The sequence below is a fragment of the Micrasema longulum genome, unplaced genomic scaffold (assembly GCF_059751315.1).
Source record: "Micrasema longulum isolate JH-2025_06_02 unplaced genomic scaffold, ASM5975131v1 h1tg003349l, whole genome shotgun sequence".
Lineage (NCBI taxonomy): Eukaryota > Metazoa > Arthropoda > Insecta > Trichoptera > Brachycentridae > Micrasema > Micrasema longulum.
The window spans coordinates 23,021-43,469 of NW_028280425.1; the positions used below are offsets into that span (position 1 = coordinate 23,021).

The window sequence follows — 20,449 nt, forward strand, 5'->3', positions numbered from 1 at the left end:
AAATACGAAAAAATACATAAATTACATGCAGAGTTAAAGCAGATGCAAACACCACCATGTCTGAATATGCACTAAAATTAGGTTTATAATATTCAGCGATATGTTGCAGAATGTGTAGCAATTGGGATTAGGAAGGGGAGGGGCTAAGAGGTCGAACGTTACACATGTGGTTAATTTTTAAATAAAAAATAATATTCTCCCAGTAAATTATCAAATATCTTTTCAATATAGGCCACTTTTTGTAATGTGATTAGAAATAAGTTTTTAACGTAAATTTAGAGACTGAACAATCCAAAAAATAGGTTTTTAATGTAAATTTTGAGATTGAACAATCCAAAAAATAGGGTTTTAATGTAAATTTTAAGATTGAACAATCCAAAAAATAGGTTTTTAATGTAAATTTTGAGATTGAACAATCCAAGAAATGGGTTTTTAATGTAAATTTTGAGATTGAACAATCCAAGAAATAGGTTTTTAATGTAAATTTTGAGATTGAACAATCCAAGAAATAGGTTTTTAATGTAAATTTTGAGATTGAACAATCCAAGAAATAGGTTTTTAATGTAAATTTTGAGATTGAACGATCCAAGAAATAGGTTTTTAATGTAAATTTTGAGATTGAACAATCCAAGAAATAGGTTTTTAATGTAAATTTTGAGATTGAACAATCCAAGAAATAGGTTTTTAATGTAAATTTTGAGATTGAACAATCCAAAAAATAGGTTTTTAATGTAAATTTTGAGATTGAACAATCTAAGAAATAGGTTTTTAATGTAAATTTTGAGATTGAACAATCCAAGAAATAGGTTTTTAATGTAAATTTTGAGATTGCACAATCCAAGAAATACGTTTTTAATGTAAATTTTGAGATTGAACAATCCAAGAAATAGGTTTTTAATGTAAATTTTGAGATTGAACAATCCAAGAAATAGGTTTTTAATGTAAATTTTGAGATTGAACAATCCAAGAAATCGGTTTTTAATGTAAATTTTGAGATTGAACAATCCAAGAAATAGGTTTTTAATGTAAATTTTTAGATTGAACAATCCAAGAAATAGGTTTTTAAAATAAATTTTCAGATTAAACAAATGTGAATAATTTTCAATACATACGCTTGTATTATAGTCGTGTGCGCATAGTATTTTTGACCTTCTACGTTCTACGCAATCTAGTGATTAGTGATATCTAAGTGTGCCTTTCAATTGTAGTTGTGAAATCTACGTGTTGATTTAAATATAAGGTATGTACTATTTATAATTTTGAATACTTAATTAAATATGACAACATTTTTTATTATGGTTTATAATTTGTTAATTTTTAGTTGCGTGTTATTGCTCTAAATATTATATCGTCGTTTTTAAATAAATATTCACCGTCATATCGCGGTTTTTAATGAAATAGACACCGTTTTTGAATAAAATCAAATTGTACAATAAATTACCAGACAAAACGAAACAAAAGACTCAGACAACCTTTACAAAAGATGTCAAAAATATTATCATTGACAATAGAATATGAATGTAAAAGATAAATTGTTTTATTCAATGAATGTAATAAAGGATTTATAAATAAAACCCGGAGAGTTTATAGATGCATTAAAAATAAAAATAAATACTTTTGTTTGTCCGTTTTTAATTAAATAATCACCATTACATCACAGTGTGTAAATAAATAATCACCGTTTTCAAATAAATAATCTCCGATATCTTTATATATATATATATAATTCCTCTGTACGTGTGATGTCACCGCACTCCTCCTAAAACGGCTTAACCGATTTACGTGCGGTTTTCATAGAAATATAGATCTTTGCGCTGTGCGTGTTCGTAGATATTAAAATCTTTAATCTAATATGTAAAAAATAAGTTAGGAGCATAAATGCTTTATTCATCGATCTACCGGGGTTGCATTCGAGGAGAATGCATTTGCAAAAAAATGGAAAGATGTTGTTTTTTTGTGTATAAAAAAAGTTTGTTTTTGAATGTTTACAAACATCATTTATTTTTTGTGGATCTCAATCAGATTCTTTTCTTAAACTCCTTAAAATTTCTATCCATTTATTTTTTTTATAGGATTTTTGGTAACACTAAATAATGTTGATTGAAATACATTAAAAAAAATCGTATTCCTACATAAGTACACCACTTTGTTGGTGAGACGACCGGAGTTTGACGTTTGCAAAAAGAATGCCATTTTTGAAAAAATATGTATTTTATGTTTTGGAATTCAACCATAAACAAGTACCTAGGTACCTACTTAAATTCAATATTTAAATATTTACAATTTTTAGTTTTGGAATTTAATCACAAACAAGTACCTAGGCACCTACTTATCAATGAAAAGTCTTTTGCAAACGTTCGGGAAGGACAACGTCTGTCGGGTCCGCTAGTTTATAATAAATAAATAGTCTCCGTAGGGCTGTGGTCTCGTGGTAGTATTGTGGACTCACGGACCTAAGGTCGCAGGTTCAAATCCCACTCTATCAAAACTCGATTCCCATTTTTCCAGCACAAGTTATTTACTACTTTTAGGAAATGGTCTGAAAATTGAAATATTTGAGTAAACAATAAAAACTGTAGTATTTCCCTTTCAATTAATAAAAATGAAAATATCGCATTTTAAAAATAAATAACGTTTTTAAATAAATAATCACCGTAACATCGCTGTTCTTGAATAAATAATCTCCGTTTTTAGGTAAATAACCACCGTTTTAAAGTAAATAACCACTGTTTTTAAATAAATAATTACTGTTTTTAAATAAATAATTACTGTTTTTAAATAAATAATCACTGTTTTTAAATAAATAATTATCGCAGGTAGCAAAATTCGTTCTGCCAACAATTTTCAACATTGAAATTGATTTTAAACATTGAAAACGCAATTTTGTTTAAAATTAATAAACCTAACAGAATAATTGTTTGTTTTGATAAAATGTCAGCTTCGCGGTGTAGTGGTCAGCGCGTTTGCGTACTATGCAAGAGCTCTCGGGTTCGATTCCCCACATGGTTGACATGAAATATTTATTTTAAAAGGTTTTTATACACTAGAATATTTCACAGTCCCCGGACTGGTACCTGAAGCGCAAGACTGATAATCTTCAACAATATTTTGAGTTTGTCCAAATTTTTGTAGAGAAGAACTGGATTCAACTCCCCGGGGAGCTGTTTATATTAACATATTACAAAAAAATAACATTTTCAGGCGTTGCCTAGTATGTAGGTGAAATAATTCAATTAGATGAATCTCACCCGCATAAATAAAGGTTTCAGCTCATTAACTTCACAAACATAAACAGATAAAAGAATTGAAGGAATATACATGTTCAAATATGGACAGAATGGTGAATGTTACACATTGTGTAAAGTGGCCACTTAAACTAGCCATTGACAGGTCATAAGCCCCGTAGATTTCTAGAATTCTATATTACTTTCTCTTAAATGTTCTTCATCTCTGTTGTAATATGTTAATATAAACAGCTCCCCAGGGAGTTGATTCCTGTCCTTGTCTACAAAAATTTGGAGAAACTCAAAATATTGTTGATAAATCCACCTGGTCCATAAAGAAGTATAGAAATTGAAAAAATAACATTTTCAGGCGTTGCCTAGTATGTAGGTGAAATAATTCAATTAGTTGAATCTCACCCGCATAAATAAAGGTTTCAGCTCATTAACTTCACAAACATAAACAGATAAAAGAATTGAAGGAATATATATGTTCAAATATGGACAGAATGGTGAATGTTACACATTGTGTAAAGTGGCCACTTAAACTAGCCATTGACAGGTCATAACCCCTGTTGATGCCTAGACTTCTATATTAAAATAAATTATAAACACCTCTCTCCCGCTTCCACTCCCACAAAGTCTACTATAAACCATTGAGTCTTTCTAATTTTGTTATAATAATTTTCTATGCATAAATGTGTCCATAAAAATGCCCATTGGGCGTATATATAAATAATTAAATTACCTTCTCTTTAATGTTCTTCATCCCTGTTGTAATATGTTAACTGATAATCTTACCTTCATGCAACAAATGTGATCAAAATACACTGCGATTGGTGCACCAATGCTGTGCCGTTAGGTGTTTCATTAAAAAATATTAAATAATTCAATAAAAAAATACCCACTTATAATTTTTTTAATATCGAAAATTTGACTCTCAGCTAGTCTAACAATGGGAAAATTTATATGAGATATTTTAGTTCACATTTCGTATCTTGACCTCAGAAATTCAGATTTCAATCTTTGTACCTAAATAACCAATACATATTACATATTGAACATATTCAGATTATCATGGCACTGTGTGGCATGACTCATGACGTCATAACGCATTGAAATTATTATACAAAGTTAATATTTGAAAGGTACGAAAAAAAATGTGACTCAGATAATTTGAACATTTTAAAAATATTTGCCCAAATATTAAAATTTTCGGGCCATTTTCAACGAGTTGTAAATAAACAATGTTTGAGTATGTCCAAATGCTTGCAGACTGGCTGGATTTCCTCCCTAGGGAGTTGTTCATATTTAAATTTATTTCAACAGAGAGGGAAAACATTTTTGAGAAGGGAATATGGAAATCTAGGCATTTACAGGGCTTGTGACCTGTCATTGTCTGGTTTAAGTGGCCACTTTACACACTGTGTAACATTCACCGTTCCGCCCATGTTTGAACATCCACATTTCCTCAACTCTTCCATCTGTTGACTTTTTTTTTCTTTTATTAGGAAACATACAGTACAGTTACAAAGTTTAATATTTTACACAATTAGACTTAACTCTAATGGACCGGTGAAGTTCCCCCCCCCCCTCCCCCCTCGTTTCTCTCCTGCAGAAGTTAGCAACCATTTGTTTATATAATTATTTATTTTTTTAAATTTTATTACTTCTAAAAATTTGTTTTAATGTGCCATATTTTTCTTGCTCATACTGATCATCGTGGTTTCGGATGTGACAGGGTTTAAAGAACACCTGTATATCCCGATATATTTTTTTAAAACAATACTTTGAGTGTGTATTTTTTATTTATTCTTTTTTTTCACATTAATTAACAATGGTTAATAATAAAAATAATGCGACCTCATACTCGGGGTCACTCGTGCCGAGGACGCATAGCACACTATATTAAAAATATATTTTTACATGTGGAAATAAACAAAGAAGACTTAATATCACATAATTCTTCTGGCTAAATTACAAGCCATTGGTATAAGAGATCCCTTATTATCATTTTTCAGGTCTTACCTAAGTGAAAGAAAACAGTTGATTCAAATTAATAATTCCTTGTCTTCTCCAATCACTGTTACTTCTGGAGTACCTCAAGGAGCCTACCTTGCTCCATTATTTAATATTTTTATAAATAATATTATCAATGTTTTTCGAAATACAAAATTCTGGCTTTTTGCTGATGACAACAAGGTACTTAAACTGATTGAATCTCCCAATGATTGTCTTCTTTTTCAACACGATATTAATTGTTTTAATGAATGGTGCGACATCAATTGTCTTCAACTTAACATTGACAAATGTAAAATAATATCTTTCTCGCGACGAAAAAAACCTATACAATTCAACTACAAACTAAAAAATACTTCCCTTTCAATGGTTTCGTCAATAAAGGATCTTGGCATTACTTAAGATAGTAAACTCTTCTATCGTGAACACATTGATAATATTGTAAACAAATCTCTCAAACTTCTCGGTTTTATCAATAGAGCGACGGCGGGCTTCAAAAATATTAATACCATCAAAACTCTTTATTGCTCACTAGTTCGACCCCATCTAGAATACGCTGCTCCTATTTGGTCTCCATTCTACAGGACTCATATTGACCATATCGAGTCTGTCTAACGCCGTTTTCTAAGAAAAGTGGCATGGTTGCTCGGATTACAAAGGGGTAATTATTCCTATTTTGAAATAGAGCAATATCTTAATCTGTCTTCATTGGAGGACGTAGAACTGAGATGGACCTTATATGCATTTTCAAAATACTTAATGCTTTAAGTGATGTCCCATCTCTGTTGCAATCAATTTCTTTTCATGTTCCCAACCGTGTCACCAGAAGTCAAAATCTGCTATTTATAAAATCTTCCAAGAGCAACTTTGGTTTTTATGCCCCAATGTCCAGAATGTGTAGATTAGTCAATTCATCGCACGACTTGGAATTCTTTGGGATAGATCTTCCGGCTTTTCGTCGATCTCTTCGCGACTAAACAGTGTGGGATGAAGTTGGATTGGCATGGTTCAGCTCAAAGTTTTAGGTCTTTCGTTTTTTTAAATATATTGTTTACAATTATTGTTTTGCCCTTTGTGTGTCTTTGCTAAATAGTTTTATGTTATTTTTGTTCAGTTTCTTGCATTTATGTTTCTTCATGTAACTGTTGTAATTGGCTTAGGCCGTATATATAATAAATAAATAAATGAATATACAGAGAAGAATAACAAAATGTTCAGACAGTTTTAAACACTACGTATTTATTTTTATATTTAATTTATGTATACCTATATTTTTTGATATTATAAAACGCTAAATAAAAGAACAAAACATAACATAAACCATACATTTGTGGAGCAGGTGATTCAATATTGGTTTGGGCGAACTATACATTTTTTACAGCCTTTTTGAACATTTTCTCGTTACTAATTGTTTTAATGGACCGTAGAAGTAGGTTTGGCGGCCTCCGTGGTGTAGTGGTCAAGACGCTTGACTCACGCTCGGAAGGTTCCGGGTTCGATTCCCGGTGAGAACACAAAAAATAAAATGTGATTTTTCTCAAGCCTAGGTGTTCTGTGATGTTATTCACCACTATAATTGGGCCTCCTGGCCTGTTGTGGTGCAAAAATGAAATAAAATGAAAAATGAAAAAAAAAAAGTTATAGATTTTAATTGCATAATAAATTATATTATTTTTTTAAAAATTGACTAATGTTAGTTAATATTAGTATTTAACCACTTCTTCTCTTCTTCTTCTTTTCCACATCCGCTTCTAAGTGGAGCATGTGGACATCACCAGTTGCCTCCAGGAGACCCTATCGCCAGCCAGCATTTCTGCCTCTTCCCACGTCAATCCAGCGCCCCTTAATTCTGACGAATAGTCATTCATCGTCATCGTCGATCGTCATTGACGGCCTTCCAGGACGGCGTGAGCCCGCAGGTTTAAAGAAAAGGCACTTTGGTTTAGGTTCTCCTGAGGCATGCGCAGCACGTGTCCAAAAGCCAGGTCCACCGCCGCATCCTCAAGACGCTCGTTATAGGAGGCTGCTGCGTCCGTTCTCGGACTTCAATGTTGGTTATAAAATCAAACCAGCTTATACCTAATATTCTTCTCAAGCACTTCCTCTCAAAACTCAGAAGTTTGGTGTTTTAAGCTTCGGTAAGGTGCCAAGATTCGCACCCATATAGAAGTACTGGCATTACACAAGAGTTGAATAATCGGCATTTCGTATTCGCGTGTGTAGAGGAGAATAGGTGCTGGCAGGCCATTATAGGTCATAAAGTAGTGAATAACGGAAACTTTCAAACAACAGTGCGCCTACTTTGAAATCATAAAAAAGTATATGAACCCATTAAAATCGTTTAAGAATGTATAAGTTTTTGATGCGAATGTACCAAGATTTAACTATCTAGAATACTACCTCCCACGATAAATTACAGCAGTGCTACCAAAAGTGAACTTATTGATAAATACTCGATAGATTTAAAATATTCTTTCCAATATGCTCGTACATACAAAATGATACGTCAATCCTTGAACCACTCTCATACACGCGTTTGTCTAATAATAATGTAAAAAATAAATAAAATTGAGCGGGAATTTCATTCTCATTATAAAACGAAATAATACAGACTGAAATGGATACAAAGTCGTTGGAACAATAGACTTCTTTCCCCCCTTCGGCAACTACACGTGGACCGGACTATCTTCTAGGAATTTAGCGAAAACATGTGTTTGCACATGTGCGATACTGCAACAGTGACTAGTGACCACCGAACATCTACGAAAGCCACCCTTCGGATATTTTTATCTGTCATGTCATCCATAGTGTTGAAGTGCTTTATCTGTTTAGTTTTTTATTGTTTACTCTTTAGCACGAACACCTTACAAATTTACTATTATGCTCAATGTTTGTTTTTGTAAATTTATTGATAATTTTAAGTTGCCAGAATTTCACTCGTCCATGCACTTTGTAGCTGCAAGACGATTAGTAATCTAACTTCAATAGGTAAATGTTATCAACTATCAAATATACACATTTAATAAATGTACCTTACAAATTTACTATTATGCTCAATGTTTGTTTTTGTAAATTTATTGATAATTTTAAGTTGCCAGAATTTCACTCGTCCATGCACTTTGTAGCTGCCAGACGATTAGTAATCTAGCTTCAATAGGTAAATGTTATCAACTATCAAATATACACATTTAATAAATGAGGTCTAGAATTCCAACCGTCTATGCGCTCAGTAGCTGCAAGACTTGTTGTTATCTAACTTCTATTTTTATAAATTTGTTTGTTATATATTTTTTTTAAATATCACTTTATCTCTTAACTTAATTGTCAAATAAAAAATTTAAAAATGTAAATAGGGGCTAGATTTCTTCTTGTCTATGCGCTCTGTAGCAGCAAGACGTGCTGTAATCTAGCTCCTGTATATCATAATTGGAGACGAGGAACAAGAATCCCAACCGTCCATGCGCTCTGTAGCTGCAAGATGTGGTGGGAGATTTATTTATTGTACAGCGCCCTTGAGGTGATTTTCACAAAAACGGCGCTGTATAAATTATCCAAATATATATATATATAAAACACTGTAATTATAAACACCTGATTACATTACAGCAGTGTGCATTGTGCAACTGGCGTGTTCTTTGGCGATAGTGGTTGTCCTTGGTACAACAGATCAGGGTATTCATATATTCTATAGAGAAATATACATTAACATATTACAACAGAGATGAAGAACATTTAAGAGAAGGTAATATAGAAGTCCAGGCATCTACAGGGCTTATGACCTGTCAATGGCTGGTTTAAGTGGCCACTTTACACACTGTGTAACATTCACTATTCTGCCTATATTTGAACATCTATATTCCTTCAGTTCTTTCATCTGTTGATGTTTGTGCCGTTCATTTTGCTGCCCGCATTCACTCTCCTTACAACATCTGTTTCTACTCTTCCATATCTTGAAAACATGCTTCCCAGATACACAAATTCTGCGACTTGTTCGAGACATTCGTTGTTTGCATTTATTATGCAGTCAGTAACCTCACTCCCCTTTCAAATACAAAGTGATTCAGAAAATAATTTTCAGATTGGAACTAGAATACGAGTGTCTTGCATGTTTAGCTTTGTATATTTTTCAACAGAGTATTTTAATTTGTTTCAGATAAAAATATGCCTACAAAAGACTCCGAGCCTCCGCTGATTGGCGTTATAGATGAAGGGACCAAATCAGTCCGATTTGTGGTAAGTTATTATGCAAATATCATCATAATTTATCAAATGTTAATAAATATTTGTATATAACCACTTACGTACTTTTCGATGTCTTCCGGTTTCGAGACGTACCCGTCTCTTCGTCAGGATACTAATTAAACTAACATGCAAAACCCACCACACACCTAATATTTCATTTTTAAAATAAAAAGAATATTAAAATATTTGTAGTTTATGCTATGATTCTGCAAGAAAGGAAGCAACAATCAAAGAAAATGAAATTGGATGCTTTTTTAAAAAAAGTGTGAGAATTTAATTTAGTACCAACGACCTGGTGAGTTAGTATTTATTATTACTGCCCCTCGCCTCTAAGACTCTCTCTTTCTCTCTCTGCAGATCTTCAAGAGCCAGTGCAGTTCGGAGCTGGTCTCCGCGCAAGAAGACATTACCCAAGAGTACCCTCGCGAGGGCTGGGCCGAACAGGACCCCCGCGTCATACTAGCCGCGGTGCAGCGCTGCGCTAAGCAGGCTATTTCCCAGCTGCCCGCCCTAGGTAAGGACACCTAGAACTCGTAGGTCATAAGCTCAAACTGGACAATATACGTTTTACTCCATGCCTACGAAAACATTCCTCGAGCAATGAGTAGGTAATTGGAACAACCCGCCCTCTTCATCTCGTGCCGCTCTTCACCACGCTCTTCTTCGACCATCACGTCATGTTGATGAACACCGTGGGTTCAGGAAAGGCCGCTCGGTTGAGACCAATCTAGTGGTTTCCACGAACTACGTCACAGAAGATCTGGACGCAGGACATCAGGTAGACTGTTCATATAATGACTTCGCCAAGGCCTTTGATACTGTCGACCATGATGTCTTATTGAAAAAGCTTTATGAGATTGGTTTCTCGGATGGTATGTTAAAAGTAAAACCTATAGAATAGAAGCCAATACGTCTCGTATGGTCTTTTTGCGTCGGAGTGTTTCTATACTTTCTCAGGTATCCCGCAAGGCTCTAACCTGGGTCCATTGTTGTTCTCTATTTTCATTAATAATATTTCAAATGTAATTTTGAACTCGCGTTTTCTGTTATTTGCGGATGACTTAAAACTTTTCTTAAAGGTGACAACTTTGGACGATTTTCGTCTTCTCCAAGCGGATTTATATAATATATGTGAATGAGGAAGGCGAACTTAGGGTTAATGTTTCCACGGGTTCGGTCACGTCTGTCACTAGGGCCCAAAAAAGGTTTCAAACTTTTTACCAAGCTCTTTCTTGTACCATTTTTAATATATTTGCAAGTTTTAAACAATTATTTTTTTATACTTACGCACCCACACACACGCACCCTCTCTCTCACTCATTTACGCATACACACATTAACATACACATGAATACAAACGTCACACACATAAAATTACGTTAACTCTTTTCTTATATATTATGTGTCATTAGATTTACAGTGGATTTTTTTAATTGGCTTAAGTATTGTTAACGTTTTTCTACTTATTTTGTTTATGTTATAGCTGTAAAAATCCCAAATAAAATAAAATAAAATAAAATAAAATAAAAAACTCTATTTTTTCGCTACAAAATGAATAAGCAGAATCTAATACAAACATCAAATATTAAGGATCTGGCTGTTAGATTTGTGAGCACTCTGACATTTCATGAAATCATAGAGACAATCAGTGGTAATGCATTGAAGATGTTAGGATTTGTTCTCCGTACTGCCATGGTTATTGAAAATACCCGCGCACTGACAACTCTTTACAACTCCTTGGTGCAAAGTAGACTCGAGAGTGGCTCGATGATTTGGGGGCCACATGAACTGAAGTACCGTCTTATGATAGAGCAAATCCAAAAGAAGTTTCCGAGATATATATATAGTTGGATAATTTATATAGCGCCGTTTTCGTGAAAATCACCTCAAGGGCGCTGTACAATTAATAAATATCCCAGTACGTCTTTCAGCTACAGAGCGCATGGACGGTTGGGATTCTAGTTCCTCGTTTTCAATTAAGATCAATAAAAAAATATTTATTTATTTTATTTATTTCATTTTATTTGGGATTTTTACAGCTATTACATAAACAAAATAATTAGAAAAATCTTAACAATACTAAAGCCAATTACAAAAATCCACTGTAAATATAATGACACATAATATATAAGAAAAGAAGTTTAGTAATTTTATTTGTGTGACGTTTGTATTCATGTGTATGTGAATGTGTGTATGCGTGAATGAATGAGGGAGAGGATACATGTGCGTGTGGGAATGAAAGAGGGAGAGGGTGCGTTTGTATGGGTGCGTAAGTATGAAAATAATATATTTGCTTAAAACTTGTAAATTATATTAAAAATGGTACAATAAAGAGCTTAGTAAAAAGTTAGAAACCTTTTTGTTAAAATTCAAATGACGAAATGATATAAATTGTTTTTTTTTTTTTTTTTTTAAGTATGTTAAATTTCAAAACCGTATTATGAAGAAAAAAAAAGCATTTTATTTTTTAAATTTAACTGATACACATCGAATGAATAATGTGGGACGAGTCCTATACAATACAGTAGGTAACCACAAAATGCAGTAAACACGAAATAATGACAACAATAAAATAAGGATTGACAATACGCGAACGTTGATTCAAAACGAACACACAAATGCATATTATATGCACCTACATAATATATAAATAAGAATAACATATAAGTTTAATATAAATGATTCGGATTATAAAAATCAGGTGTCACAAACAGTTGGCCCGCAGTACGGGGATACATAATTATATTAAAAGATCTTCTCACTATAAAACTTATGTATGTTCAGGGATAGAGAGCAATATAACAGATAGGAGCTAGATTACAGGATGTCTTGCAGCTACAGAGCGCATAGACAGTTAGAAATTTAGCCCCCATTTACACATTTTAAATATTGACAAATAAATTTAGTGCATTAAAAAATAATAATATGAATAATAAAAAGGAGTAAGATTACAACACGTCTTGCAGCTACTAAGCGCATAGACGATTGGAATTCTAGACCCCATTTACAAAATTTAGGTATTTTAAAGTTAATATATATCTACATGAGAGAGTGCGGGTATTATCCTCGGCTCTACCCGACCGAGTTTCTCCAGGGTATGCTCGGCTACAACAGTTTAGAGACTAGAAGGAATGTGTATTTGACTACACATTTTTATCGATTGTTGCGCGGTATGGTCGATACTTCTGAGATTATGATTAGCATTGGTTTGTATGTTACTGATAATCACCTAAGACAGCGTCAGCATAGATTGTTTTATATTCCAATACACATGACCATCCTGCCGTTGGAAGGGCTACCGCTACGCTGAACAACATCGCCCTGGATGTTGATATGTTCCATGTATCCGGAGGGGTTTTCCGGAGCAGGATTCTCCTACTGCTTTGACGAGAGTCTCTTTCATGTATTTTTTTCTTTAATTTATTTTTTTTTTAAAACATGGCTACTCTGGAAACCGGAAATCTGTTGCCATCATAATCGCCCATGGTCGCCGCAATAACATAACTACGCAATAATTTATTGGCTATTGCAAACACTACTACTACTACCATCACGCCATTTCCCCGTAGGGGTAGGCAGAGAGAATGGCCCGCCACACACGTCTATCCTGGCATACAATCCTAGCCTCTTCCACATTCATACATCTTGTCATACATGCCCTTCGGTTCTGTCTGCTTTTGACATGACCAGACTTAAGATTTTGGTTTATCTGATCATGCCACGTCTTCCTTGGTCGTCCTCGTCTAACGTTGCCGTTCATTTTTGCCATATACACTTGTTTTACCATTCTCTCGTCGTCCATTCGTTCTACGTGACCAAACCATCTCAGAGACCCTTTCTTAATCTTATCAATTGCAATCTTATAATATTGCAAACACGTGGTCACATAAACCTGTGATGTGCAAAACAGTTAATTTTTACTAATTTTTTCGCACATTTTAGAGTTACTTCACCGTGTAACTAATTGCTCTAATTTTTACCGCGTGTATTTTTATTTCCAATTTCCCTTAGTACTGAACTTCCTCATTTGCCTGTGCTAATATATCTCACGTTACCTTCTCACTTTTTATATTATTTATTGACAAATCTTTTATTTTGTATTTCAGGATACAGCAAGAATGATATTGTGACTCTGGGAGTTACGAATCAAAGGGAAACGACAATTGTTTGGGACAAACTCTCCGGGGAACCCCTCTACAATGCGATATGTTAGTATTCTTCTATGCCTTAAAGTAAAAAAATATCGAAAAATACGATCGAGCGGTGATTGGTCCGTCTTGTGGTTTAGTGATAGGCATGATCTAGAGGAGGTAAAAAATATAAAACAGATATTTTAATAAATGTTATTAAATATTTGTATATAACCGCTTACCGACTTTTCTATGTCTACCGGTTTCGAGACGTACCCGTCTCTTCGTCAGGACGCCAATTGAACCAACATGCAAACCAACATGCAAAACCCACCATACGCCTTCACCATAGTTGTTGCACAAAGAACCAACACGATATTTTAAAACTGTTAATCTTGCAAAAATTAAACTGTTACTGTAAAGAAAAACTATTCAGGATATTATTCATATTAATAAGAACAGTATGGGCAACATTTGTCGGCCTCGTGGTGTAATGGTTAGCGCGTTTACCTACCATTCAAGAGGTGTCGGGTTCGATTCCCGACATGGTTGATATGAAATATTTATTTTAAAAGGGTGTTTTCACACTGGAATATTTCATAGTCCCTGGACTGGTACCTGAAGCGTAAGACTGGTCATCTTACTTTCATGTAACAGAATTGATCAAGATACGCTGCAATTGGTGTACCAATGCAGTGCTCTATGCACCATTAGGTGCGGAGAGGGAATGATGATGATGAGTGTGGGCTAAATAGCCTACTATCTAATAGTCCGATACTTTACAAGTTTGGGCTTGGAGGGGGAGATTTCGCAAAATCAGCCTTCCACACAGTAGCCAGGCTCTTTATAGACCTGGGCTTGGAGGGCGAGAACTATTCACAGGGACCCGTCACAACAGATCTTCACAGATCGTAGTGACATCAGGAGCTTGCATAGCACTGACCGCCACTTCTAAGCAAAAGAATAAGTGTGGGCAAAACCAAATCAGTGGTCACTAATGGCCAAAAGTATTCGGTGACGCAACAGTGGATGTCAGCACTCTTAGATGATGGGTTTGTCGCTGTAACGAAGCTGAAAGACAAGCACTGTTGACTGACGAAAAGCGGAGCGGCAGGCCGTTGACTGCAGCGACTCCACGCAACATCCAGTGTGTCAATAGATAACATCATTCGTGGTGACCACCGGATAACTACAGATGAATTGTGTTGCATTCTCTCCCTCAGTAAAGGCAGTAGGATTCACTTTGAAGATTAGGAGGCCGTGAAAACTTCCATACGTCATTGGTTTAGGAAACAGGACCGTGCTTTTTACCACAATTAAATACATGCCCCTGTTAAAAGATGGACCAAAACTGTGGAAATGGACAGAGATTACATTAAAAAGTGAGAAATTAATTGTCAATAGTGTGGTTTTCAACCTATGCAATTGCATTTTAATTTCTTGACATTTAAGAGGAGAAAAAAATAGGAGGTATCAGTTTTTGACTGACCCACTGTAATTTTGTGATTGATAATCCTAAAATGGTTTTTATTCGCGCGTTATTACTCTTAATTCAGATGAAATCTTCAAATCTTACACACATGGGAGCTGTAATCTAATTAATTTAAACTTGAAATCCTTTTTAGCTTGGAATGACAACAGAACAACGGAGATCTGCGAAGACCTTCAGTCCTACGCGCCTACACTCTCCAGCCTCAGTGGGCTTCCCCTGTCTCCGTACTTCAGCGGGCCGAAGCTCAAGTGGCTCACGGCCAACGTCCGATCGGTGCGGAGGGCGCTGGCCGACGACAGGTGCCTGTTCGGCACTGTGGACACGTGGCTCATATGGGTGAGATTGTTATTATTTCATTTATGCAGCAAATGACAGTAAATGACAGGTCTTTAGTTCTGTAAATGACTAGACTTCCATATTCCTTTCTCAAAACTGTTTTCTCTCTCTGTAGCAAAAATTTTTAATAAGTGTTTCTTATTACTCCCGCAGAACTTGACCGGCGGCACTAAGGGTGGCCTGCACATCACCGATGTAACCAACGCGTCCAGAACACAACTAATGAATTTGGAAACCCTAAACTGGGATCCGCATCTTTTAAGGTAAATCAATCTTGACATATAGTATGACACGTCGCGGGAGGTAAAATATATAGTTATAAACCATATGATCAAAAATAAATGGGAATTTCTAATTTTAAATGCTCGCATTTCACCAATCAGTATTTTGTTTTGTAACCACATTGACAGCACTGTTTTTGACAATCTGTCAAAGTTTGACGGCGATCGGATGCTCAGTATTCTGTCAGCGTCCGTTTGAGTTGAAAAATTGCTGTGTGGTGATTTTTACAATAGATAAAAAATTGGCACAACGAATTTTGTGTTGCTAATTAAAGAAGGCAACAGAAAACCACTCTGGTCATTTTTTCTCAGGAATCACTACGGCTTGTACAAGTACTTGTACGGCTTGTATAAGCAGTCGTCCTGGCTGCGAAATGTAAAATTAGCTCAGGACAGATACATACGCTTTCGCTGTAGTGATCGCCAACGTCGAGGAGACCCGGCAAGGCACTAGAGGAAGAAGAAGAATAACATTTTGTGTGCCGAATCTTTGAAAATATTGAATAAAGTCTTACCCGCCCTTATATGTATATAAAGTGTAAAATAAATAAAAATTCCCGATCAACTAGCTGACAGATGTTTTATGCTTAGATCAGCTACGTCTACGGCAAGAGGAAAAGTTATACCTCTTCGCAAACAGCGCATTCAAAACTAGAACAGAAGCTGAAATTAAAATTCTTTCGGTCGGTCATTATCTGTTAATCTCGGTTGAATCTTGTATGTTTACAATAGTTTCGATGTACTCAAAATAATGTGGTTTATTTTTACAGTTTGTTTAGCATAAATTACAAAATGCTTCCGGAAATCAGATCCAGCGCCGAAGTGTATGGAAAAGTCAACGATGGATCTATTCTGGACGGCATTACAATTTCTGGGGTGAGTTGTCTCAACTCTCTTATGAGTTTGCCTTGTTTTTATAAACAAGCTTATTAAGAAATGAAAACGCGAGTGGATAAAACTGTTATGTGACAAAAAAAAAAAACCGGTATTTTTTTTTCTGAGATTAAAGTTTTGAACACCAGTAAAATGATTGATAACCCAGATGGCAATTTAAACTTGCCTCAAGCTTGTATCAAGTTTGAAGTATCAACAGTTCAAGCTTGACCCAAGTTTAAGATTGCAACTCTGTAAACTTGAGGCAAGTTTAAAGCAAACTTCCTAGTTACCATCCAACAAACTTGCATGATGTTTGTAAAAAACAAACATAGTGCAAGTTTGGATTTATTTAGCAAAAAATACAAAAAAAACAAAAAATACAAAAAAAAACAAAAAACAGAGAAAAAAAACAAAAAACAGAGAAAAAAAAAGAAAAAACAAAAAAACGAAACAAAAAAAAAACACAAACCAAAAAAAAACAAAACACACGAAGCTTCTTAAAAATATTAATATTAAATAAAATATCTTGTTTTTATTACTCAGTATATTTATTTTGAAAAAAGAATAAAAATTACGGCCTATTTTTGCCAAGAAAGTCAGATGATGTGATGTCAGATGATGTGATGACAAATAATTCATGTCAATTGACTGGAGATCAGAGTCCGGTGCTTTTTTTTGTCTCTCAACGCTGAAACAAATAAATAAAACTGTTTTATGACTTACTAGCTTTTCGACTAGCGGGATTTCTCATGGTAAAAAGTATCCGATATTCAAATCAAAATTTGTTGCAACAAAGGGAAAACATTTTGGGAAGGAAATATGGAAGTCTAGGTATTTACTGGGCTTATGTACTGTCATTGGCTGGTTGAAGTGGCCACTTTACAAACTGTGTAACATTAAGCGTTTTGCCTATGTTTAAACATCTTCATTTCCTCAACTCTTCCATCTGTTCACTTTTATGAAGTATAAGAGCCTCTGGGGTTAAAGTATTGGTTTATTATATCGGTATATTATCAACAGCCTTTTCGTTCTGTAAATAAAACATAATTTAATCAATTCAATTCAATAATAGTATAATGTTTGTGATAAATCTATTTAAACTATTGTAAGCACTATGCAGTGGATGAGATATTAATATCATACTTACTTTTAAAGAGCTCTTGACAAGACGGTTTTGTCGAATGACAGTGCTACGAAAACTCATTTTTATTGTTTTTTCCTCAGTGCCATATCAATAGTTTATCCTTTTAACTGAGTGTTAGCACTTCGACAATATTAAAAGTTTTAAAATCACCGGACCAACATCCAATGATAAATGCGTAATTAAAATACAAATTCACGAACATTCAAAATGACTTGAAACCCACAGACAAAAACGGTGAAATATATCATTTTTCTATGACTTTGATAGTATTGCCAATCTGAATGTTGTTTGGAATTAACCACTTTTTTGGATATTTTTCATGCACTAATTAAATTCGGCGGCCTCCGTGGTGTAGTGGTTAAGACATTTGGCTCACAGATGGAAGGTTCTGGGTTCGATTCCTGGTGAGAACACAAAAATTAAATGTGATTTTTCTTAAGGCTGGGTGTACCGTGCTGTAAATTCACCACTGTAATTGGGCCTCACGGCCTGTTGTGTTGCCGAAAAAAATCGGTCTTGTAGAAAAGTCCTGGGATTAAATATAACAGTTTAAATAAAAAAAGGAATTCTCTCTATATTTTTGTGTATATGGCAATGTGGTTGATCATCACTGTATGACTTTCGGATTCTGAAATACCATTCTTGACATAACAAGATTCCAGCAAGTTTGGTCAAAACTTGTCTCTTCAAATTTGACATAACAATATTCCAGCAACATTTGATAAAAACTTGTCGCGTCAAATTTTCCTTTTCAACCTTCCATCAATCTTAAATCAAGTTTGTACCAAGTTTCACTGCTATCTGGGAATATACCGCCTCGCAATATTGGTATTCTGCTACTTATGGTGTAGTCATGTGATGGTCAGCACGTTTGTCTACCATGCGAGAGGTCTCAGAGGACATGGTTCAAATGAAATGTTTATTTAAAAGGGTGTCAAAAGTGTTAAAAGCCAACAGACGGAAGAGCTGAGAAAATGTGAATTTTTAAACAAAAAAGTAAGTCTAGGCATCTACAGGGCTTATGACCTGTCAATGGCTGGTTTAAGTGGCCACTTAACACACTGTGTAACATTCACCATTCTGCCCATATTTGAACATCTACATTCCTTCAATTCTTTCATCTGTTGATGTTTCACCAGCCATTGACAGGTCATAAGCCCTGTAGATGCCTAGACTTCTATATTACCTTCTCTTAAATATTCTTCATCTCTGTTGTAATATGTTAATATAAACAGCTCCCCAGGGAGTCGAATCCAGTCCTTAGACAAAAATTAGGACAAACTCAAAATATTGAGAATGGTGAATGTTACACAGTGTGTAAAGCGGCCACTCAAACCAGCCAATCACATGTCATAAGCCTTCTAAATGCGTAGGGTTCTTAGTCCATAATCGATGACACACACATGCTAAAACGTTTCGCCTGAAATAGTGTGATGACCGAAGAAAGCCATGTCATCATTTTCTATAGAATCCAATATAACATACAATGCAACTCTAACAGTATTGCACGTTAAATCGGGAGCAGCGTTCTGCAGTACATTCACATCGTCCCTACCTTGAAGAAATGAACTACAAAGGAACGTCGCTTATAAAGAGACCTCAGGGCGTTGCAACGCCAGTCTGTCAGCCAGTTCAGTCCAGCTTGACGCAATCACTCAGTCCCAGACTGTAGTTCAAGTGCAGTCTCTTCAACTCCTAGTCGCCACAGCACTCGTGCGACATAATTCATTATTTATTCGACATGTAATAAATAAAAATCAAACGGCAACCTTGTGTCTTGTGTCAATATCTAACTGGGGTAGGAGCTCCAATCCTCTAAACAACCTATCCTACAAATGTCTAGACTTTCATACTCTCTTCTCGAAAATGTTTTCCCTCTTTGTTGCAACAACTTTAGAAGCGTTCGGTTGTTTGCGCCAACTGAACCCGCGGTATGTCCGGCTCTGTCTTTTTCTTTTTGTCTCCAAAATGGTGAAGGTCAATTAATTTGTTTTCCTTTTCAGATCTTGGGCAACCAGCAATCCGCGCTGATGGGCCACATGTGCCTCAAGGAAGGCCAGGCCAAGAACACGTACCGTTCCGGATGTTTCCTGCTGTACAATACTGGAACAAAGGTACAGTAGAACTCCAATTATCCGAATCGATTGGGTCCGGACCCCATTCGGATAATCGAAAATTCGCTTATTTGAATTTTTTCCTCTATGTATGTTGAAAATGTAAAATGAGCTTTTAGTCAATTAAATGAAAAGGCAACACTTTTATATTTATTTAGAATACAAATAGATGAATAGGTTAAATTAACCAACAATATTTTGAGTTTGTCCAAATTTTTGTAAACAAGGACTGGATTCAACTCCCTGGGAGCTGTTAATATTAACATATTATAAGAGAGATGAAGAACATTTTAGGAAAGCTAATATGGAAGTGGACTTTACATACATTCTGCCCATATTTGAACATCTATATTCCTTCTATTCTTTCATCTGTTGATGACACGATTACACGAATCTTACCCGCATGAGTAAAGGTTTCAGCTCTAACTTCACAAAAATCAACCGACGAAAGAATGGAAGGAATATAGATGTTCAAATATGGGCAGAACGGTGAATGTTACACAGTGTGTAAAGTGGCCACTTAAACCAGCCAATGACAAGTCATAAGCCCTGTAGATGCCTAGACTTCTATATTACACAAACAAACAAACCATC

General features: G+C 34.9%; 1 protein-coding gene across 3 annotated transcripts in view; it reads left to right on the plus strand.

The window, feature by feature from the left end:
- The window catches only part of Gk2 (Glycerol kinase 2), a 53,337-nt gene that overhangs the window by 18,096 nt on the left and 14,792 nt on the right, over positions 1–20,449 (plus strand). For 2 of the 3 annotated variants that reach the window (XR_015825269.1, XM_088242151.1), the window contains exons 2-8: positions 9,394–9,473; positions 9,840–9,996; positions 13,589–13,690; positions 15,238–15,440; positions 15,594–15,703; positions 16,492–16,597; positions 19,745–19,855. Coding sequence is in view for 2 of the 3 variants with exons in the window: in XM_088242151.1 (XP_088098277.1) it covers positions 9,394–9,473; positions 9,840–9,996; positions 13,589–13,690; positions 15,238–15,440; positions 15,594–15,703; positions 16,492–16,597; positions 19,745–19,855 (869 nt within the window). In the remaining variant the exon portion in view is untranslated. Of the gene's footprint in view, positions 1–1,079; positions 1,241–9,393; positions 9,474–9,839; positions 9,997–13,588; positions 13,691–15,237; positions 15,441–15,593; positions 15,704–16,491; positions 16,598–19,744; positions 19,856–20,449 lie in introns of all 3 variants that reach the window. The other variant, XM_088242152.1, reaches the window with a different exon arrangement.